Source organism: Toxorhynchites rutilus, chromosome 3 (genome assembly GCF_029784135.1).
Source record: "Toxorhynchites rutilus septentrionalis strain SRP chromosome 3, ASM2978413v1, whole genome shotgun sequence".
NCBI classification, from domain to species: Eukaryota; Metazoa; Arthropoda; class Insecta; order Diptera; family Culicidae; genus Toxorhynchites; species Toxorhynchites rutilus.
The window spans coordinates 144415529-144437639 of record NC_073746.1 but is presented as its reverse complement, the minus strand read 5'-3'; the positions used below and the strand labels follow the sequence as shown (position 1 = coordinate 144437639).

At 39.9% G+C, this 22111-nt stretch overlaps 1 protein-coding gene across 1 annotated transcript; it reads right to left on the bottom strand.

Annotated features, from left to right (window-relative positions):
- Window positions 1-449: 449 nt before the first annotated feature.
- On the bottom strand, window positions 450-15754 carry LOC129777030 (dynamin-1-like protein). The gene is made up of 4 exons (XM_055783078.1): window positions 15391-15754; window positions 1913-3710; window positions 1643-1854; window positions 450-1571 (listed from the first exon to the last, which is right to left on the bottom strand). Exons 1-4 carry the CDS (start codon window positions 15490-15492, stop codon window positions 1515-1517), a joined length of 2169 nt encoding a protein of 722 aa, XP_055639053.1. The 5' UTR covers window positions 15493-15754; the 3' UTR covers window positions 450-1514.
- Window positions 15755-22111: the final 6357 nt, after the last annotated feature.

Sequence of the window (22111 nt, the reverse complement as noted above, 5' to 3'; positions counted from 1 at the left end):
TCCTAGCAATGCGGGGAAAAGGCAGATGAGCGCTATAACTTCGGTGAGCGCAATGAAATATACGTGGTAGAGTTGCGAAGTAGAATAAATTTTCGTTCTATGAACTTGTTACGTTATTTCCTAGCGAAAACATGCTTAAATGATTGAATCAACTAGTATGGTCATATTGCCCCGCATGGTGACCCATTTTGCCTCGTAGTGCTTTCGATCGACGAAAATGGAACAAATTTTATAAGTGTAAATTTTCCACATAAATCTTTTTTAAAGCATTTTCATATAATGTACATCTATCAATAAGGTTTCAAATCGTAAGGTTTAAACATGTAACATAATTTATGAATACTCCTACATGATTCAGGACGTTTCGTTCTTATGAGGACCATATTGCCCCTATCTACCCTACCCTGGAAAGTTCGGACATAAATATGTATTCACAAGCATTGATCATTCGCATTTTATGTTACTTTTTATTTTTCATAGTCAATGAAGAGAGATAGAGTCTTCATAAGTTATTTATCGGATAATAATTAGCATCACTTGCATCTTAATAATCAGTGAAGTTGACCTAAACGATTATTATTGACTTTTTCGATAATTTACCAATATCAGTAGTAAGGTACTGAGATCGGAGCTCAACTCGATTAGGATAATCCCTGTCGCTTATTTTCTATTTTTTTAAGCAAAGTGCACATTAAGATATAGGTGCTTAACAGAATACCAAAGGAAACACTTTGTTGCTTTGGTGGAAATGATAACAAGGTTTACCAAAAACAGAACAAAAACTTATGTTATCTATTTATCTGTCGGCTTCAGAAATTTTGCAACATATCTAATGACCATCATGAAATGTGTGAAATCTATGAACGTTACGCTACTCGGTGATTAAAATGCTTAAATTACCTGATCTACGGTCTTTCTGATAATATCATGATTTAGCGATTTACAGCAACTGATCAAAGATCTGTATTTATGTATTCGTGAAAAAAAATTGCACCCCCAAACTGTCGGACTTCTTTGGCTATTTTCTATTTCCAGAATAATATGGGACCTAACGTGGGTTTGCAAATGCTTTTACAAAGAGGACTAGAGGTCTTGCTTTGTTTCTATCTTGTTCTCCTTCATATTCAACATGCAATACACAACGAAAGCATCATTTCAACCGGACACTTTCAAATCTCATGGTGCAGATACTGAACAATGTGAACAATTTTGTTTACTGTTATGCCAATAACTACGTTATTTTCATTATACTTAGTAACAATAATAATTATTATACTATTTTATTTCTTTGTTTCAACTAAAAAAGATATAATGCATTCAGTAAATGTAACTGGGTTTCCGAATGACGGTCGATGGACGCAGTAGGAAACGGACATATCGGGATGGCCAATCTTCTAACCTTAACAGATAGTATGAGTTTGTATGTTGATGTTTTTTTAAATGATAATAATTCACTAACGGTGAACTGACACATTCCACTATCCCCACCCCATTCGGTCGTCTTTATCCTCAACTTACCACATGTGCGTTTCGCGTATCTCACTAATAATGTGGTTTGCGCGCGTCAGAGCCTATGGATTGGAAATGAAACGAAACATTAGAATAAGATAACACAGAACATGTTTACTATCGTTCCACTGACCTTCAACATGTCGCTTGCCTCTTTGCGACGAATCGATATATGATCTGACTCGTTCAGCAGTTCATTTGCCGAATCCGATTTGTAAAGATGGGTGACCAGCTCGGACTGCAGATTATCCTTGACATAGTTCACCAGGAAGTGCATGATGGCCTTCGGCACCGAGTCTTGGATCGATTTGCGCACAATGTAGAAGTAAGACTTAATGAGACGTTCTGAAACAACAGGTAAAATGTAATCAATCGCATAGCGATCATCAGGCAACCCACTTACCAATCACATCGCAATCGTTCTGCTCTTTATCAGTTAGCTTGCGAGCTGCATGAACACTTGGAACATCCGGAAGCAAATTCACCGCTTTTGACGGACTTAAAACACCGTGCGTTGGGGTGTTGGAAACGGAGTTCTGAACGCTTTCCGATGGAATGGTTGAAGACGGAACATACCCAGCTGCTGGGGGCAAAATATTGGATAACCAACTAGTTGTTTGTTCGCCGACATGGTTAGATTCGACAGGTTCACCACCGTTCGGCTGGTGAACGGGAGTCGACTGTGGGTTGGGTCGAGCTGTGGCTCGACGACTTGGGGGGTTTCCTGTCTGATGCAAGTGAGCCCACTGATCCTGGGATTCAGTTTTCAATAGACTAGGAACGAGGGCGGCTTCCTTGTGAAAGTCGGGATGCTTTGTGTTTATGTATGCCAGTTCAATCTGAACTATATTTTCGACCATACCGTTTGTGGTTGGGAGTCGTCGGCGGAGAAGTTGGGTTACAACATCGACAATCTTCTCGTGGAGCTTAGGGAAACGAAGCATTTCCTGTTGAACTTCGGTGCCACAATGTTGGATTATGCGCTGCATTTCTTCGTGAATCAACTCCACGCATCGCAGTGAGGGCTCTTCCAATCTTCGGATTTGACGCTTGACGAGCAGCTCAAAGCTTACCTCTGGCACAAAGAGTGCTGGACGAGGACCGGTGGCATTGCGGATAGCTGTCAAAATATCCATTTTAGACAGACCAGTCAACGGATGAATTGAGTCCAAGGTTTTGCCAAAGGTTTCATGAAAGATGTAACAAATCCGTGCTCCTCCACATAGTTCAGTGGTTTCAATGTTTCGAGAAGTTCCTTCGATCGTTGAACAGTAAGCCGAGGCAAACTTTGTGATGATCTGAAGTAAGCATTGGCTCTTGTCCGAAACATCCTCTCCGTAGGAGTTCAACAGCGACTGGAACTGAGACGCCATCACGTTGACACGCGTTTTCAGATCCGGTAGGCAATCGCGAATGTGGTGCATTAATAAACGATTCAGCGTTTTCGCGAGATAGGGAGTCCCATTACGGGTCGCCAGTGTAGGATATTTTCGCTGCAGATAAGCAGCTTCGTCGCGCAGCTGGTCCTCGATGGACTTCTTATCATTGATACTCTGCTGAGACCGATTAACAACGCCAATGATTCCCAACTTTACCGGAATCACCCTACCACAGAGAATATCGATAGCATCCGTACCGGCATCCATCAGATCTAGCTTTGTCAAAACAGCCAACGTTCTTCTTCCGTCCGGATCAACATCCTTTGCCATTTTGAGCGACTCGCTTGTCGCCATATCTGTGTTGGCCGCAGTCACAGCCAATATAATCGAGTTTGGATTCTCTATGTAGGTAATCAGCAGTTCTTTGATTTGCACCTCGATATCTTCCGGTTGATCTCCCACCGGAACCTTCGTAATGCCGGGCAAATCCACCAAAGTCAGATTGACCACTTTCGTCGAATAAATCTTCAAATTGATCGGCTCCGAACAAATGCCCTTGTTACTGCCGGCCATTCGGTCTGTCTCATTCTCTATTTCACTTCGGATATCATCAAAATCGGTGAAGATTTTGTTCTTAATGTGCAGAAATCGACCCCACTCTTCAACGTTTGCCGTGCCTTGATCCGCCGAACGATGCTCTCGGTCGTCTAAGGGAGTGTAAACCAACTGCAGGACAAGGGGACGGCGCGTTACGATTCCGGTGCCTCGCGGCAGAAACGTTCGCCCAACCAGACTCTCGATAACGGAACTTTTTCCGGAGCTCTGCGAATGAAAGGTAAAATTGGATAGTAATCAGAATATGTCTGTTTCCCTTATCATATGAATTCTCGACATAAAAAAGTAGAAAGGTCTGTGCCTAGAGGCACGGACGGAAACTTGACGTCGGGCATTGAGGACAATTGCTTTTGAATTGAGCAGGATGGCAACTTGATTTGTGTTTAGAAATTCCTGGTTTTGCTGGAAGATTTAAAAAAAAAATCCTGGTTTTTTATATACATGCAAACTCTCTACAGGTTTGCCAAACAAGATGAATTCATGTGAACAATGCGCTGAGCTACCAAGCTCTGTCATGCGACAGACGTTCCAAAGATGTCCAAACGTTCTTCTTTTCGACGATAGGTTTTTAGCATATCGCACAAACCCGAAGTATCACAAAACTTGACGAATTCCTCCTTACTTTTGTCCGCCACGGTATCACGGATTCTATTTTTCTCCAAGAAATGTTCAAGAGCAAAATTAATGCGCTTTTTCGCAACATCAGGATAGCTTGAAATAACTACCAGATCGATACAACCAACATATTGTGTCACGGGATAAAACAACGGTGATCGTTCCATCATTTTTCGAAGAAATGTTATGTAGTATTTATTTATTTACAACGCCTCGAATGTTAATGAACAATTCCACAGACTGAACTTAAACCAATAAAGCCTTAATCCTATTTTAAACATATTTTTGGACATATCAAATTCGAACACTGCACAAACGAAAACAAGCGTCCAAAGGGTTATTAAGGCCATAAAAGGTTCTATGTCGTCTAATAAACAATAACTCACGCTCACGAAGTTGACGGACAGGCGCATAAAACGAAACACTGGACAACACTGATGGACAGTCGATGTTTCCCGAAATCAAATCGAAAACAAAAAGCCGTTGTAGATTCGAACGTCTGGAGTCAAGCGTTTCGATAGCGATGAGTCTACAGCGGCTTTCATAATTGGGCATGTTCATTGGGTCAGACCACTGTAGTGAGCGGAGGGCGTAACGAACGAAGCTGCGTTGAACTCTCTCCATTCGGAGTGTTTGGGTAGCATGAAATGGAGCCCACACACTTACGGCATACTCCAGGATTCTACGAACCAATGAGCAGTATAGTGTCTTCATAGCGTAAACATGCTGGAAGTTGCTGGTGCTACGTCGAACAAACCCTAGGGCTGAGAACGCTTTGGCGATGGTTACGTTGATGTGTTCGTTGAAGCGCAGTTTGTTGTCGATGATCACACCGAGATCGCGGATGGAAACAACACACTCCAGAGGTACGGGCCCGATTTGGTATACGAATTCGATTCGAAATTGTCGGCGAGAGAATGCGGTCGACTTACATTTTTTTACATTCAGTTCTATACCGTTCTCAAGGCACCATTTTTGCAGTTCGTTAATATCCGCCTGAAGTGCACAGCAGTCGAGGTGGGAAGCGACAGATCGGTAAATCTTCAGGTCGTCGGCGTAAAACAGTTTTCGTGCCTTCAATCGAAAGCACAAATCGTTCACGAACAGCACGAAAATGAGTGGCCCCAGCACGCTGCCCTGTGGCACACCAGATGTGATGGGGAATGTACGAGAATGCGACCCGCTGATATTGACGTACGCCTGTCGCTCACTAAGACGTCGCTCAGCCTGATAAGAACGCAGCCACTTGGTGATCCAGAGAGGGAAACCCAGGTGACGAATTTCGTAACGGCGAGGTCATGAGGAACTTTATCGAACGCTTTGGAAAAACCGAAATAAATGGCGTCTATCTGGTGCTTTTTCTCGATTTCTGTTGAAATGAAACTGGTAAACGCCATGAGGTTTGTTGTGGTTGACCGCTTCTTCATCCGTGTTGAAATTCGGAGATGGTTGTTTGAGACGCTGAATAGATGACGTTGTGAACTAATTCCTCGAACACTTTAGCCAAGCAGCACAAAATGGTAATTTTCCACGAGATGCCTCGAATCTGATTTGTATATTGGGCAAATTGAAGCTGTCTTCCATAGCTTCGGGAAAACCCTGTGACGGAGAGATTTGTTGAAAATCGTTGAAAGCGGCTTTTTTAGAGACTCTGCACATTCTTCCAGGAACAATGGTGGAAGATTGTCGGTTCCAGGTCCCTTGGAAGCGTCGTTCAGAGTAGTCCAAATTTCAAATTGTGTTATGTTGAAAAGTGGTAGATTCACATCGAAAGCAGTTCAGTCCCTAATGCTGACAGACGAAAATGCTGGTAAGCTAGTGTTATGTACACTTTCGAAGAAATCTGCGAATAAATTGGCTATGCCGATCGGAAAATCAGCAGACTTATCTCTTAATGTCATCTCAGTGGGGAATTGTTTACATCGTTTACGATTGCGTACATGCGTCCAAAAGGCAGAGGAACTTTGCCTTGCAGTCATTTCCATGCGAGCAATGTAGCTACAAAACGATGCAATCTGGCAGTCGTTGTACAGAGTTTCAATTAAACGAAGATGATTGCGACTGAAATAGAAATAAAAATGCATAGAGAAGTCATCAACGACCATACGAAGAACGAACGGCTTGTGCTGGTTGTCGAGTTTCAGGAGAGCTGAGGGTGGTTTAATCAATTCAACTTCACTTGGTTCGTCCACGAAAGCAAGACGAGTGTCCGATCATTCGAATTTAAAAGTTTGTTGATTTGATGTAGACCAGAAGCAACCATAGTTTCGATCAGCACAATCTATTGTTCGGAAGATGCGTTAGATGGCAGCAATCCTCTGACATCGTGGTCTTTTTCCCATATCAGACGAGGAAGATTATAATCACCGACTACAACGATCTTGTCAGAAACCGCAATACGTTCGCGGAACTGTTGAATTGCTGCGGAGTATGCAGAATACAGCGACGGTTGAGAGTTCCGCATACGTTGACTGTTGATTTCAAAAGCTTTATGCAAACGACGGCATCCATTCTGTACAGTTTTGTTGAAAAATCACTATATTTTTCTCAGAGATTTGATGTGTCTCCACAACACTTTTGATTGCAGCTTTCACAGCGAATCCCAATCTAATTTTAGCCGCTGGCACAAACGAATCATCAGACAAATCGTCATTTATGAGGAACTTCAGAATCCCTTTGAAAAGGGCAGACTTGATCAATTCATCCATTACCGGTTTGATAAGGTTCGTTAGCTCAGAGAAAGGAAAGGTGTCATAGAATTCGTCATTCTGAAAGCTCATCAAAAATGGTTGAACTGCAACAGCTGATGTTGAGAAAAGGTTTAATTCTCGACAACCTCTGCAACTACTCTAAAACACTGACTGTGAAAACCGGGGCTCTGGCAACCCTATCCCATCCAATGCAAATTGAGCGTAGGCAGCATAAAACAGGGCTCGCGCTTAGGGGGCTCACGTATTGTTTAATGTTTGGAGTTATATGTTAATATTTGATTACGTTGGATAGTTTTTTTTTGGCAAGCGATGTTTGGATACCCATCCGGAAGCTTTCTTGACGATTTGCAATTCAAATCACAGCCGAAGAATCGCGCGGAGCACTTCATTTTGAATTTTAGGTTATGATTTCTATGCTCATGATTTTCTATGCTGGCTACTGAAAGGCGGCCATCTTAGCAATCCCTTGGTGAAAACAGCTGCAAAGCTCCTACGGATATCTGAATGTGTATCTTTGTACTTACGTTCCTTTTATGCTTTGACTGCGGCTACGTACATATCAAGGAACAGCAGCATGGATTTCACGGATTTTTTCTTACAGCTGCTTCATTACTTTCCAATTAACATGGGGACCGTCCATGCTGAGTTGGTCCGCTTTCTTCAACAAACTAAGTATAGCTTTAAAACATTTCTTCAATCCGTCGATCCCGCGTTGTGCTTAGAAAAGCTGAGCCAATGTAGCTGGATTCCGTCGTGCCCATCCGTTACTGAAATGGCTAACATCCATCTGTTGCTTTTGAGAAATCTTATTTAACGTTTCGTTGAATTCAATAACGATATCCTTGCAAACGAAGGGTGCCATTCAGAAAGTATGGCGTGATACTGTATGTGATCATATAGCTCATTTTAGTTCTGCTGAGCAGGGTTACCATATCTACAGAATAATCTGTATTTCTACAGATTTTTTCGGCTTTTGTAGACCAACAATCTGTAGACACAGATTACAGATTTTTTGGGTTTCATACAGAATATACAGATTTGTTAAAGAACGTCCCAATAATAGTTACGGCTTGATGTTAATAATATTTTTTCTCATTTCACCCATTTTATTCATATAACCTTCGAATTTGTTTAAATGAGACGCCAAATTTGTTGGTAAGCGCAAAACCAAAGCATAGAATTGTTCAATTTGAGCCGGCTTTATTTTGTTGTGTTTGTCTCTGCCCGTAGAATTTCTATTTTTCAAACATTGAGGGAACGTTCGAATAAAATGAATTATATGTTCTTGAATGACATCGTTGTTAGTTTAATTGGATTTCGCGTTTGAGGAGTTAAGCGGCGTGTTCCGTTGGCGTGAAGCGCAAATGGCAATAGATTTTCAGGTGGAATAGCCTCCTTTGAAAATAAAAATTATGAACGAAAATTTGATTTTATGTATCAAACATGTTTCTCATGTAACGGAGAAACATGTTATTTGCAAATGAATAAAGAATCTTGAGAGAAAATTGCGAAAACAAATTTATATTATTTATATTATGAGTTTTGGTAGAAATTCTAGGAAATTTCTAGTAAAAGAAAAAAATTTAAAGGACCAATTGAGGACCAAATAATGAGTTCTGCGATTGAACCCAAAATCGTTCGCTTATTAAGAAAACGTGAATGTTAGAAGTAATTTATATCAAACAAATCAGTTTTGAGCGGAACGACAGCTAGTATTTATAACACTGTTAAGCTATTTCTTACTATAGCACACAGAATATGTAAAATACAAAAGGGCGCTATGAGCTTGAAATTTCATTTGTTTTAAAAAAGATCGAGGGGTTGTATCCGAGACACGATTTCATTTGTTTCAAAAAATTCGAGGAGTTGTATCCGAGACACGACCGCGCAGTATGTAGTGCGCAATCTTTTTTTTTAAATTTGTTGGTTTTTCATTTCGGATTTTATTTGCGAATACGTCGAAATTTCCTAATAACTCTTTAGTAAAAAGTTCCGGGAATCCTGAAAAGGTATAATGGCTTGCGTGGTTTTGTAGAATCATTTCGAGAAGCAACGGTTCTTTCTTGCCTTTGCGAGAACAATACACTAATTGGTCATATGTCGCAATTTGTTTCTTTATATCAATGCACGCATTGCATTGAGTATTTAATGAGAGGCAACTTCCGTGCATCGCCATTCAATAAGCATCCAACACGCGTCTAACAGATGCACACAGTTGCAGCGAAGAAAAATGAAACATCGCGAGAAAAATCGTTTCTCGACTCTCGGTCAAAACCATCAACAAAGCTAGGAGCTTGTTGCATCACAACAGAGCCGATGCGCACGAGAGCAAATACTAATGGCAACTAAAAGTATGGAAGGTGTGCTAATCACATGCACAGGAAATTGTTGGAGTAGTAACCTGCGATCTTATACTTATGATAGGTAGTATCCTGGAGCAACCTTAGTAACCGTTGTTCGTTTACCAGGATAAATAGATGTAATAAAATTTTCATTACTTGTTCAGACTATGACCAACTCACAAGTTGTTTTATTTCCACTCACAAGTGGTTATGGGCCCAGAACTGGCCATAGCCTGAATATTAAGAGAAGCTTATTTTCGATTCCGAAACCATGATCCCGAGAGACACGCCCCAGAGCAGTGGTGTTGGAAGTAATACGAGCGGAAGTACGAGGACGCCAAACAGTGGCGCAGGATTACCGGCTGGTGGTGATGGCGTGCGGCCCGCAGGTGTTGTTCGTGCCTTTGGAAACCCTGTAAATCTTTCGAACATGGAGAAGCTGCGTGGACGTGAAAACTATGCTTCATGGGCTTTCGCAATGAAGATGACCCTGATAAGAGAAGGTTCCTGGCGAGCAGTGGAGCCAACTCAAGGTCAAGAGGTCGATCCCGAGATGAGCGAACGAGCGTTAGCTGCGATTTGCCTAAGCTTGGAGAAGAATAATTATAGTCTGGTGAAGAACGTTGAAACGACAAAAGAAGCGTGGGAAAAGCTTCAGAAAACGTTTCAGGACAATGGACTAATTCGTCGTTTCGGATTGTTGGACAAGTTGACGTCGGTGAAGTTGGAGGAAATTGATTCCGTTGAAGACTACGTCGACGAACTGGTAACAACTGCTCAAAACCTGAGTGAAATCGGATTCGAGGTAAATGATCAGTGGCTGGCATCGCTATTATTGAAAAGATTGCCAGAATACTATAATCCCATGATCATGGGACTGCAAGCCTCAGGGATTGAGCTGACGGCCGACACCGTGAAAGCGAAGATACTTCAAGACGTGAAGTGGCCGTTGAAAAGCTCCGGAACAGAGGGCGCGTTATACACCAAGCAGAATCAAAAACCGAGACAGTCCAAGACCGAGAAGAAGAACGGAAATTGTTTCAATTGTAAGAAACCCGGACACTTCGCAGCAAATTGTCCGCAGAAGCAACCAACAAAGAACAAAGGCAAGGTTTTATACGCGATGCTAGCTGTTGGAAGAGGAAAAGAAGAAGAATGGTACTTCGACTCAGCTGCAAGTAGTCATATGACCAGATGTGAAGAAGGTTTCAAGAAGCAATAACGTTTGGAGCACTCGATTGATACAGCAAATAATATGTCGATAAAGTCCGTTGCAAAAGGGTTTGTCGAGCTATGAGCTAGACAAGTCGATGTGCCCCAATACCCCGGAAGAAGTAGAAGAGATGAAAGAGGTTCCCTTCAAGGAAGTGGTTGGTTCGTTATTGTATGCAGCACAAGCAACCAGACCGGACATAGCGTTTGCAGTTAACTTGGTGAGTCAATTTTCTGCAAACCCTGGAAGACAGCATTGGGAGGCTATAAAACGTATTATGCGTTACCTTCGTGACACATGTGACAAGAAGTTGATGTACTTGAAGAACGGCGATTCCCAGTTGACCGGTTATACAGATGCGGATTGGAGAGAAGATCCTGATACGCGCAAATCAACAACGGGATACGTGTTCAAGAAGATGGGAGGAGCCATCTCGTGGAATGTGAAGCGGCAGTCATGCGTGGCTTTGTCATCTTGTGAAGCGGAGTTCATCGCATTATCTAGAACGACACAAGAGGCGCTCTGGTGGCAGCAGCTTCTTCTGCAGATTGACGGTGAGCAGGCAATAGCGATATTTTGCGACAATCAATCCGCAATATATATGACTCGCAACGACGGATGTAATCCCCGGACGAGGCATGTGTCTATCCGTTACCAGTTTGTGAAGGATGTTGTTGAGAAAGGTGACATCAAGTTCCACTACATCCCTACGCACGAACATCCGGCTGACGGATTTACAAAGGCTTTGGCGAAACAGAAACATACTCAATTCATGAAATTGACCGGAATCGTAGGTTAAGGAGGAGTGTTGGAGTAGTAACCTGCGATCTAAGTAGTTGATAGGTACTATCCTGGAGCAACCTTAGTAACCGTTGTTCGTTTACCAGGATAAATAGATGTAAAAAAATTTTCATTACTTGTTCAGATTTTGTTCAACTCACAAGTTGTTTTATTTCCACTCACAAGTGAAATGAACAAGTTCTAAGTTTCGCGCAACGAAAACAAGCAACACACACAAAGCCAAACACTGATGGCTAGAAGCGACCTACAATCATTTGCACTCTTCTCTTTTTTCCAATTTTCCTACTCTACTATTTTTTGGTATAACTTCCTGGCGGAATTGCATTTCTTATCCAGGTTGGTGACGAAATTTCCTGATTTCTCCAGGCAACTTAACAGGGGCTACAACATTGTGGAACTTCGCTTACCCCTATCTGTAATGATAGGAAAATTATATTGTTCATTTCATCGATAATTTATGTCACCTTATATTAGAATGCAAGGGGTGTGGTTCTGACCTACCTTCCACATTGTGAAAAACAGTTCGGAATGTATTTGCTGCGAAGTTATGACCAAAAGAGAGAGTCGATGTAGAGAAATCGATCATATCATTGACATCCCTTTCATTCTAAGGGTGCTCATACACTGTTTGACCGATGCCAAATATTTGACTATTTTTGACAGATGAAATTTGATCAACGTGTACTGGTCAAATATATTCGACACAAAATACGACGAACAAATATTTAGAACTTGTTTGCTTAAACTTTTTTAGACCAATTTGTCAAACCGTGTACTGACGTACGTTAAATATTCCAGTCAAATTTTTTGTATTTTTGATGTTTGGCAGTGTTTGCCACTGTTGATAATTAAAGAATGGCAAACAAAGTGGCAAGTGGCAAATAAAACTGCCAAAAGCGATTCCAGATATTTTTTATTGTAATTTTTATTCATTCATTTTCAAATTAATTAAAATCTGTGTAATATATATTTGCTATTTATATTGTTCAAGCCCCAACGAAATTAATAATTGCATTTTCGGCCTGATATACATAAAAAAAAGAGCAACACAGTTCAATCTGTGCACCTGACATTCATGCCCAAAAGTAAACATTAGTTCTACATTTCGCATTATGGCAGGAAGGTAAGTATGATTTTATAAGATTATATTCTAATTTGCGATTTATTTCTAGGTTTCATCACTGATATAATTTTTATGACCTACAATTGCTAGACCCAAAAGTGCACGGAAAATATGCGAGGAATATGAATCAACACGGTCGATTTGACCGTGTTGATTCATATTCGGACGATTTGACATTGTCCTCCGTATTGATGATATCAACTCGGTGATGCAAAACTCACTGCCGATTTCGAATTTGAAATTGGCCAACTGATTTGGTTGAAAAACTTGTTGATCAGGTTTGGAAATGTTTTTGGATAATATTAAGGTGCCATCCTCACAAGGAGGAAAAACGTTTTCAGGAACGTATATATTTGATCTTCATATTATTCAATGGATTTCTGTTTTTAGATAAAAGAAACCAACCGTGAAGTTTTAACCGATCTACTGGATAATATAATTTAATGCATTGCGGTGGTTTCCCGGAAGAGCTCGTTTACGCGTCATGAGGGTTTGCAAAACTTCGCGGAGTTTCTGGCAATAGTTTTTGCCGGTAAGGTTCCCAGTATCGACAATCGATCGTATATGTCACAAGGCGCACATTGATCTCGAGTTTGGTAATAGAAGTTGACGATATATACGAACTAATCAAAGTGCTGAAGCTGTTCTGTTGGCGGTCGCACAGGATACCGCCGTCTCGCACAACGCCTGTGCCAAGTTCTGCATGGCTTCGAGTTTGCTCAATTTCCTTGGTTCGGATGATAGAGTTGCTGCCACTGATGAAAAGCTTCGAGGGAATCTTCGGCAGCTATTTCAAAAGAAACATTCGAGCGGTGCCAATGCCGATGCTGTGGGATGTGTTGCAGCTGGTACCCGATTGGACGACGTCCAGGGCAACGCCAAGATGGCCGAGGCGGAAAAGAAGTTCATCAATGTGGCCGCCTTCAAGGTGGGCACAATCACCAGCGGGAAGAATCATGACAAGCGTTCGCTTGTTATCAATTAAACGGGGGTTGGTAGGTGTATGTGTAGGTGTATATATGTAAATAGGTGTGCGATAGTTTTGTTTTTTATTAGAATAATCCTTTCTATTTGAAAGAACACAATTTAATAAAACTAATATAAATGATTTCAAAAATCGTTTCTTTGATATACGGTTGGTACAAAGTCTACAGAAATAGGCAATATATACATTAAATATATATTTCACGGACTCATTCATGCTGTGAATACAGCATGTAGTACCTTGGGAACAATACGGGACGTATTCCAGGATTCTAAGAGCTACTGTAGCGACACGAAACTGTCTCCAATTGCCGAAAATTTTAATGCACATCGCTTTCCGCATTTGTGTATTTTCTTTTTCGATTAACGATGTAATCAAAGAAAATAATCGAAATCTTTAAGCTCGAAAGATGTTCTTTCATATTATTGCATACTCATTTCGTTGCTCTCGGGTTCGTTTCACGTAAAATCGCGTTTCGCGCTGTTTGATCCACTCGTTCATCCACATGCTGCATTTATGGAACCGTTTCTGTTTTTTTCTGATCTTCAAATATTATAGGTGCCGCGGCCAGGACAAGTGCCATTCAGTGGCAGTAGCCATTTTCATCTATACGTTTTTTCTTTGCAAAATGACAGCGAACGCACACAAAGTAGTGTCCAACTCGACAAACAGTGTACTATGTGATAACCGTGTTTGTCATTCATTCCAAATAGTTGTATTTCGCCAAATAGTTTTATGCCAAATTTTTAACAAAAACAAATAGGTGTAATTATGGTTGTAAAATGTTTTTGTCAAACATAAAATTTGTACTAAATTTTGACCAAATTTTTTCTGTCAAAAAGTGTCAAATATTTGACTTTCGGTCAAACAGTGTACGGCCACCTTAAGTCCCTCATTTGACAACATAAAATGAGCGCTCTATCATATGTAACAACTTTGTCGAAGACAGTTTTTGTCTAGAGAATAACTGTCGAGCTCTAGATGCCAATTTCCGCTTAAATGCACTTCCAGGACCATTGTACACTGGCTTGGAGCCATGGTCCGAGGATATCCCTGCCATCTGGTCTATGAAGCAAACAGCAAATGAAGGAACACCAGGATTGTGTTTTGTTGAATTATGTTTTGAAAACGATTTAATGTGCTTGATTTTTGTGTTATTTCAAGTGAAGTGAAGTTTATGTAACCTTTTTATGTAAAACGATTTGTTTTGATGAAACATTGCGATAATGTCCACTACCGTCAGCACAGACGCGAAGCAGCCCAGTAGGCTGAAAGTCTCTCAAAAAAAAAAAGAATTATAAAATTGAGACAAGATCCAGTTTAGTAAGGCAGAATTTTGCTTTTGTAACTTCTCTCGTCAGGATTTTTCCTAATTCAATAGGATACACACGAAATCAATTAAGATATACATTTCAAGTCTAATTCCTACGATCAAGACCTTAAGGATATTTAACTTATGTTATCTTCCTAAAGTCATAAAACAAATTTGTGCCCGAATTGTGAAAACACTTTCTTTGATGTTGAATATATCACGATGTCAATTCATCCATTTCTTCTTAATAATTACGCTAGTTACAGTATCACTATAACATAAAACTATAAACAAGTATTGAAATCATCATGGTTAATACCGCTAACTCAGCTAAATTTCACTCATATTTATACCATATGAGACAAATAAAGAGCCACTGAACAGGTCGACAGTTGTTTAGATATTGGAAAGTACAATTCGCTTTGTTGCTTGAAAGTTGACCCTGACTCGCATATCCAGGTGAGCGTTTACTCAACATGGAAATCACTTTGTTCATATCCTCCGATTTATCAACCCTTGCTTCGCCTTATTATACAGGCGAGTCAGCTGAGTGAAACAGATTGTTATTAAACGCATCGCTTTAGCACAACTTACACATCACCATGAGAGGAGCTAAAATTAACGCTGATACAAGAAAAACAACAAACTAGTACCGACAAAAAAAAACAAATTGTAGAACGAAACATCTTCCGCATTTAAGTTACATAATTTTCAATGTTCTACATATGTAGTCAATCTTACGCTGGGATACACAATTATCTTAGAAACAACATTTGAATCTTTACCTGACTGCCCAGAACAACAATCTGGGGAAGCTGGATTGCATCCGAACCAACGGTGTTGAATACATCTTGCAGTTTGTTCACAACCGGTATGAGAGCTTCCATCTTTTTGTTTTCCTGTAAACTTTTGGTCGCAAATTAGCTTGCTGAACTCGAACTGTCTCTTCTGGCTGTTGACTTTCAGGAAAAAGGAAATTTTCCGACAAGTGAACGAAACTTTGAATAATAGTTCCACTAATGTGAGAATTTTCCAGCGAAACACAAGTGCAAACACACGCAACGAGAGGTTTTCTAATAGTTTTCTTTCTTTGCTTCTTAACAGAGCCTATGCTTTTTCACACACTGTGCACTGTCATCCAATCATTCTCGTTTCCAACAAGTTTATTCGATTTGTCTCTGATTCCTTTTCTACTTCTTTTGACAGCAGAGTTATTTTAGATTCCTACCCCTTCCAATGTAGCAGCTGTGGCGAAACGGTTTGATTCAAGGGGTGCATGAAATGAATTGAATGATTGCACAATATAAAATAACATTAATGTTTCCTCCCTTTGTAATCTGTTGCCAGCAAATTTCCACTAATGGGAAAGCACTCGAAGCCGCGATAAATGAAAAGTAGCAATCATTGGGCTTGTAATCCTATTATTCATATTGAGGAGCATTGAAAAATATATTTGAATATACAATTTTTATTTTGTTTATTTTTGACGTAGAACTACGTTTTTCATTAAGGGTGCCAAATCTGAAAACAGGTCACGTTTTTATGAAATAAAGTTAACGTTAATAACTATTCTTACCGTGAACGGATTTTGGCGATTTACATACTAAACGAATCGGAAATTCCCTAAGATTTGTTTAATATGCTATTCATTGCAATCCCCTGGTTTGTAAATGGTTAAAACTCATGAAAACTTTAAGCGTTTCCATTTTCTCATACATTTGCTCTATCCATTTGTGTGCTTTCCCGAACAGAGCTGTCAATAACGAGCAACTTATCGACGACCAACGAAGGGGTTTAAAGTCTCCGTGAACAAAGAAAAAGTAGAAAAATTTCCCCTTCATTTTTCTACTTTTTCTTTGTTCTACTTGCCTAGAGTATAAACATTGGATCTCGCTGAGACAAACTTTCATTCGGCATTGGACTGTTGAGCAATCCAGCTCACTTTGCTTTCACTGCGCTTCGATCTAAGATTGAACCCCACCACTGGTAATCCAACTTGGATATCGTCGTCAGGGTTTTCTGTTCGTTTTTCGCGTTATTCGTATCGTGTGTTTTTCTTTCCGCGTCATAAATTGGACGCTGTGTGATGAGCAAGAAGAAGAGGAAGGCAGGCTCGAACCCTGCAAAAAACGAACGCATTGCCAGGGGCAATGAAATTTCGAGGCAGACGTCATGATGCACGCGATGTTGGTGCAGTGAAAAGCGCTCGCACTGAACCTAGCCTTCGTGAGTGTGACACAGCATCGAACAACAGCGAAGTATGGGACTCCGGCGCGTCGGTTGAAAATATAAGCGCCGTTACTCAGGCAGCAACCAAAATCAAAACCCTCTCCACTAAGGGTGACAGCTGCGCTTCTCTCGAGCATGAGAAAGTAATACAACTTTTTTCGAGGCCAGTAATATTGGGCCTGATCACGAACGTCACTTCACGGTGAAAACGAAATGGTTTGTATGTAAGGTTATATGCACTTCATTTCGTTTTCACCGTGAAGTGACGTTCGTGATCAGGCCCATTAACAAAAGCGTTTCTAGTGCAAAATGATGATAAGTGTTTATATTCCTAGTAGTTTCAAGCCACCAATGTAATGGCTTTATATGCATGCTATGGCGAATGCTTGTTTGGCGCTTGGTTTACGTTGTACGAACGATGCCTAGAGGTGCGATTCCACTGAGGCAATACTAAATATTATGTAGCATGATATTTGATACTTGCGACAAAGAATGAATAATCAATCAATTATCGTCAACTGATTCTACAATGAAAAAAACAGGAAGTGGGTTATATCTATGGTATAACCGCAAGGGTGACGTAGGACTATCGTTGATTTAGAGATCATTTGTATGAAGTTGAATCTGAATTCATTCTGAATGAATGAATATTTGGAGAACTTCGAAAACGAGAGCGTTACGTTGGAGGCACAAGGTTTTATGCATCCAATATTGGATACGGAAATATCCTACTGATGGGGAAGAATAATCTTCAGAAGCTATCCTGTTGATTGTGATTGATTGAAAAATCACAAAACCTAATGTATTTGATCACAGTGTTACATGGATAGAAAACATTAAAATAAACTCTTTCACATGAATATAATTTTAAATTCCCAGAGGAGCTGGCAGATTATTTTCAGTAACGATTAGATATTTCCACATTTTCCTCGATACTGGAAGCCCACCAGTGGTTAATGCTAACTCGATAACCATCTGTTAATAGCACTTGATTGAAACATATTTGGTCACAGTGTTACATGGATAGAAAACATTCAAATAAACTCTTTCACATGAATGTATTTTTAAATTCCTAGAGGAACTGGCAGATTATTTTCCGGATCTTTCTCGATCCAAACGGAAAGAAGTCCGTGCGTGTATGTGTGTGTGTGTAGCGGCTGCTTCGAGATCTTCCCGGGGAACCGTTTGTAGCATCACTCTCCTCCTGATGGATTCCCTTCTGGCCTAAGGTGCACAAACAGGCTCTTGGTGACACCGTTCATCCGCGCTTTCATGATAAATGAAGAGCTTCACCACAACAGCGACAACATGCTCCAATCGCTGTTCAATTAGAACTGAGTGGATTTCCGAGCAGCGCTCGCTTATATACCGATTGGTGATTTCAACAGCCTATTTTGAAAGCAAATTTAAGACTATTGAAACAAGTTTTTGGATCAGAAAGTAACAAGTATAGAACGCGTAGACATTTTATCTTTCGAATGAAGTGTTTATCATACCATTTCGTTCAGTTGTTTAGGAGCTATTAACACTCAAAATCTCGGTCTCCGGCGTAACGCTTTCGTTTTCGAAACTTTGATTTTACACCCCGGTATAGACATGAAAGACGTAGTCCTACGTCAAAAATTATAGGAGGTTGTGTCCAAGATACGACCGCATTGTTGACGTAGAACTACGCTGTTATTTTATATAAGTCGCTTGTTTATACCTTCGGATATTGTTCTATAATGCTGTGAAGTTTTTGAATAATCTTTGAAATGGATTGTAGAATCAGTTGACGATAATTGATTGATGATTCATTCTTGGCCTTGCAAAACAATACACTAGCTGATCGTATGTCGCAATTTATTTCATGTCAATGCATTGAAAATTTACCTCGAACGCTATTCCGGTGGCCTTTTTCGCAATTGACATAGACTAGGCTACAGTCGATTATATACATGTTGCACCAGCACCATTATTCTACATATCATAACTACATCAATATATCTTTGGCACCGAATGGAAACAACAACAATGACAACACTTGCAAGTATCAAATATCATTCTACATGTTATTGAGTATTGCTTCAAAGAAATCAAGCGTTCGCCATAGCATGCATACAGAACCATACATTGGTAGCTTAAAGCTAATAGGAATACAAATACTTCTCATCATTTTGCGCTATTCTCAAAAGAAACGTTTTTGTTTATATTACTGGCCTCAAAAAAAGTTGCGTTACTTTCTCATGCTCGAGAGAAGCGCAACTGTCACCCTTAGTGGAGGAATTTTTGCTACTGGTAAGCGAAACCTAATCACATACAACACTCCAGAACGACATTTACTTTCTTGATGACTAAACAAGCGAAATAAACTTTTTTTTGTTAATATCAACAACCTCGAAAACAGTAGCAATGCTTCATTATGATCAATATTAGCGCAAATGCAATCCTAGTTGACCTAAACCTAAATAACTTATAACATTCCAGTAATACATTCAAGATGCTTGGTATTCCCCAAATATTTCTTTGGAGCATAACCTTAACGCCTGCTTCGCCATAACGTCAGTTTAATGCAATTGATGCATTCTCAAAAGCACCAAAGAAGCTGTTTACATTTTCTACCGACGCGCCGAAATCGCCTATTTTGCTGTTGTTCGTTGCGGTGTCACACTCGCGAAGGCTCGGTTCAGTGCGAGCGCTTTTTACTCCACCAACATCGCGTGCATCATTAGATGACGCTTGCCTCGAAATTTTATTGCCCCTGGCAATGCGTTCGTTTTTTGCAGGGTTCGAGCCTGTCTTCCTCTCCTTCTTGCTCATCACACACTACGTGAAGCGTCCAATTTATGACGCGGAAAGAAAAACACACGATACGAATAACGCGAAAAACGAACAGAAAAAGCAAACGACGATATCCAAGTTGGATTACCACTGGTGGGGTCCAATCTTAGATCGAAGCGCAGCGAAAGCAAAGTCAACTGGATTGCTCAATAGTCCGATGCCGAATGAAAGTTTGCCTCAGCGAGATCCACTGTTTATACTCAAGGCAAATATTCCCCTGCATTCTTCTACTTTTCCTTTGTTCACGGCGACTTCAAATCCTACGATTTCCCCTTCGTTTGTCGTCGATAAGTTGCTCGTTATTGACAGCTATGTTCGGGAAAGCAGACAAATGGACAGAACAAATGTATGGAAAAATGGAAACGCCCAAAGTTTTCATGAATTTTAACCATTTACAAACCAGGGGATTCTGATGTATAGCATATTAAACAAATCTTAGGGAATTTCCGATTCGTTTAGTATGGAAATCCCTAAAATCCGTTCGCGGCAAAAATAGTTATTAACGTTAACGTTATTTCATAAAAACGTGACCTGTTTTCTGATTTGGCACCCTTAATGAAAGACGTAGTTCTACGTCAAAACATTTCAGAGATTATTCTACTAAGCAGTTGGTTCTAAAATTTCACAGCATTATAGAACAATATCCGAAGGAATACACAAGCGACTTTTATAAAATAACAGCGTAGTTCTACGTCAACAATGCGGTCGTATCTTGGACACAACCTCCTATAATTTTTTTCTTTTTGAAAATAATATGAATTAAACTATCAAATTGTGACGCTGACAGGAATGTTATTGCTTGACAAATTTAATTACACAGAAGATGCGAGTACGACAACGCATAGCGACCATCTCAGCCGGATTTAGATGTTGAGAGTTACTTGGTTGCGAGAAAACGTCAATCGATCCGAAGAAATACGAACGCACCCATACCACGAAATTTCACATTTGAATTATAGGGCGATTGCAGCGTGCATATGTATTAGTGATCTATTGGGCAGGCAAAAGAGATCGCTGCATAGAATTTATATGGATCGACAAGATTGAGCTTTGTTTAAAATAATTATTTTAGCGAAATAGTTATAGGAATTACGCGCTACACTATATTAATAACATGCGAATATATGTCTCTTTACAAAACAATATTTACTTTTAGCGTCAAATACACGGAGAAAAAAAAATTTCTGTTATGGCTTGACCCATATCAATGGAAGCAGATTGATTAAATATTCGAAAAGATTCACAGAAACAATGCAAATTGCACATTGCGATTGTATAGCCGGATTGTGTGAAGTGTGCTCCCATTTAGGTTTCGTGCTTTTTATCATAAAATTCTGGTCTCATGAAGAAGTTAACTATAATAAATATTCGTGTGCAGATATCCTTAATCGGTGGTTAGTTTCGCCAAAAAAGCAGACGATTATGTTGAAATTAAGAACATATTCAGCCAGAAAGATCAACCAACCCTCAGATATGATTTCCGGGTACCTGAATGCTCGGCGGAGAAGTGAAATATGGTTATGAGAAACTTGATCGGAAACGAAGAAAATCTATCAATTGGCTAATTCGTGGATAATACAAGGAAGCATTCGAACGTGAGCTCGAGCCTCTGTGTCTTGAATCTAGGTCCGAACATCCTGATAATCCTTTCCTGTTATTTTTTTGATTCAAATCTAGTGGGAAAGTCGCTCAATGAACATCGCGAAATAGGTGCTAGTAAGTTAAGCAATATGCATCACACAAAAACTCTTGTTCGGTAATTACCTTGCCTAACTTTTTCACAAAGTTCATGTTAGTTCAATGAAATATTTCGCGCTAATAAAAATATCGCAACTATATTTAAATCATCTATAAGAACGTCGATTGATAATGAATCCGCTTCTGCTGCATAGAAGCTACGAATGTAAACAAATGATGTTTGCTCAACAGATGATCTGCATGTATTTGACTATGAGCCCTATGGAGTTACTCGCTTGTTTAAAAAGTCACAGGAGGGTTGTGTCCGAGACACGACCGCATAGTTGACGTAGGATTCCGTTAGGCTATCTGTTGATTTAGGATATGTTTGAAGAATTACATCGTTAAACTCTTTGATAATGATTTGATGGCCCTGAAAAGGACCGTTTTGTTTGGTTGTTGGGTATTGTTTGTTCACTCCACCATGATGAAAACCGCCTTCTGTGATCTTAGACGCGATGCATCCTATGTTATGTATGGATGAAATAAAAAAAACTCACCAATGTAATATAAGATAATGAACAATACCGAACACAATTATCCATTTTTCTCATCAGTAAAAACATGTTACTTTAATATAGAGAAAACATATTTGAAATGGAAAAGGTGATTTTCTTTTATAACTTTTGCTTTCTGAGTGTTTATTCAACCCAATGCGAATTTTAATTTGACTAACAACACCAAATAATATATGTAGATCGTATGGGAAATTACTTTTTC

Excerpts from the sequence above, each read along its gene's own strand:
- LOC129777030 (XM_055783078.1), bottom strand. The coding sequence starts at position 15,492 with ATGGAAGCTCTCATACCGGTTGTGAACAAACTGCAAGATGTATTCAAC. Across the intron at positions 3,711-15,390 it reads TTGTTGTTCTGGGCAGTCAG|AGCTCCGGAAAAAGTTCCGT; the intron begins GTAAAGATTCAA and ends TTTCATTCGCAG. Across the intron at positions 1,572-1,642 it reads AGGCAAGCGACATGTTGAAG|GCTCTGACGCGCGCAAACCA; the intron begins GTCAGTGGAACG and ends TCCAATCCATAG.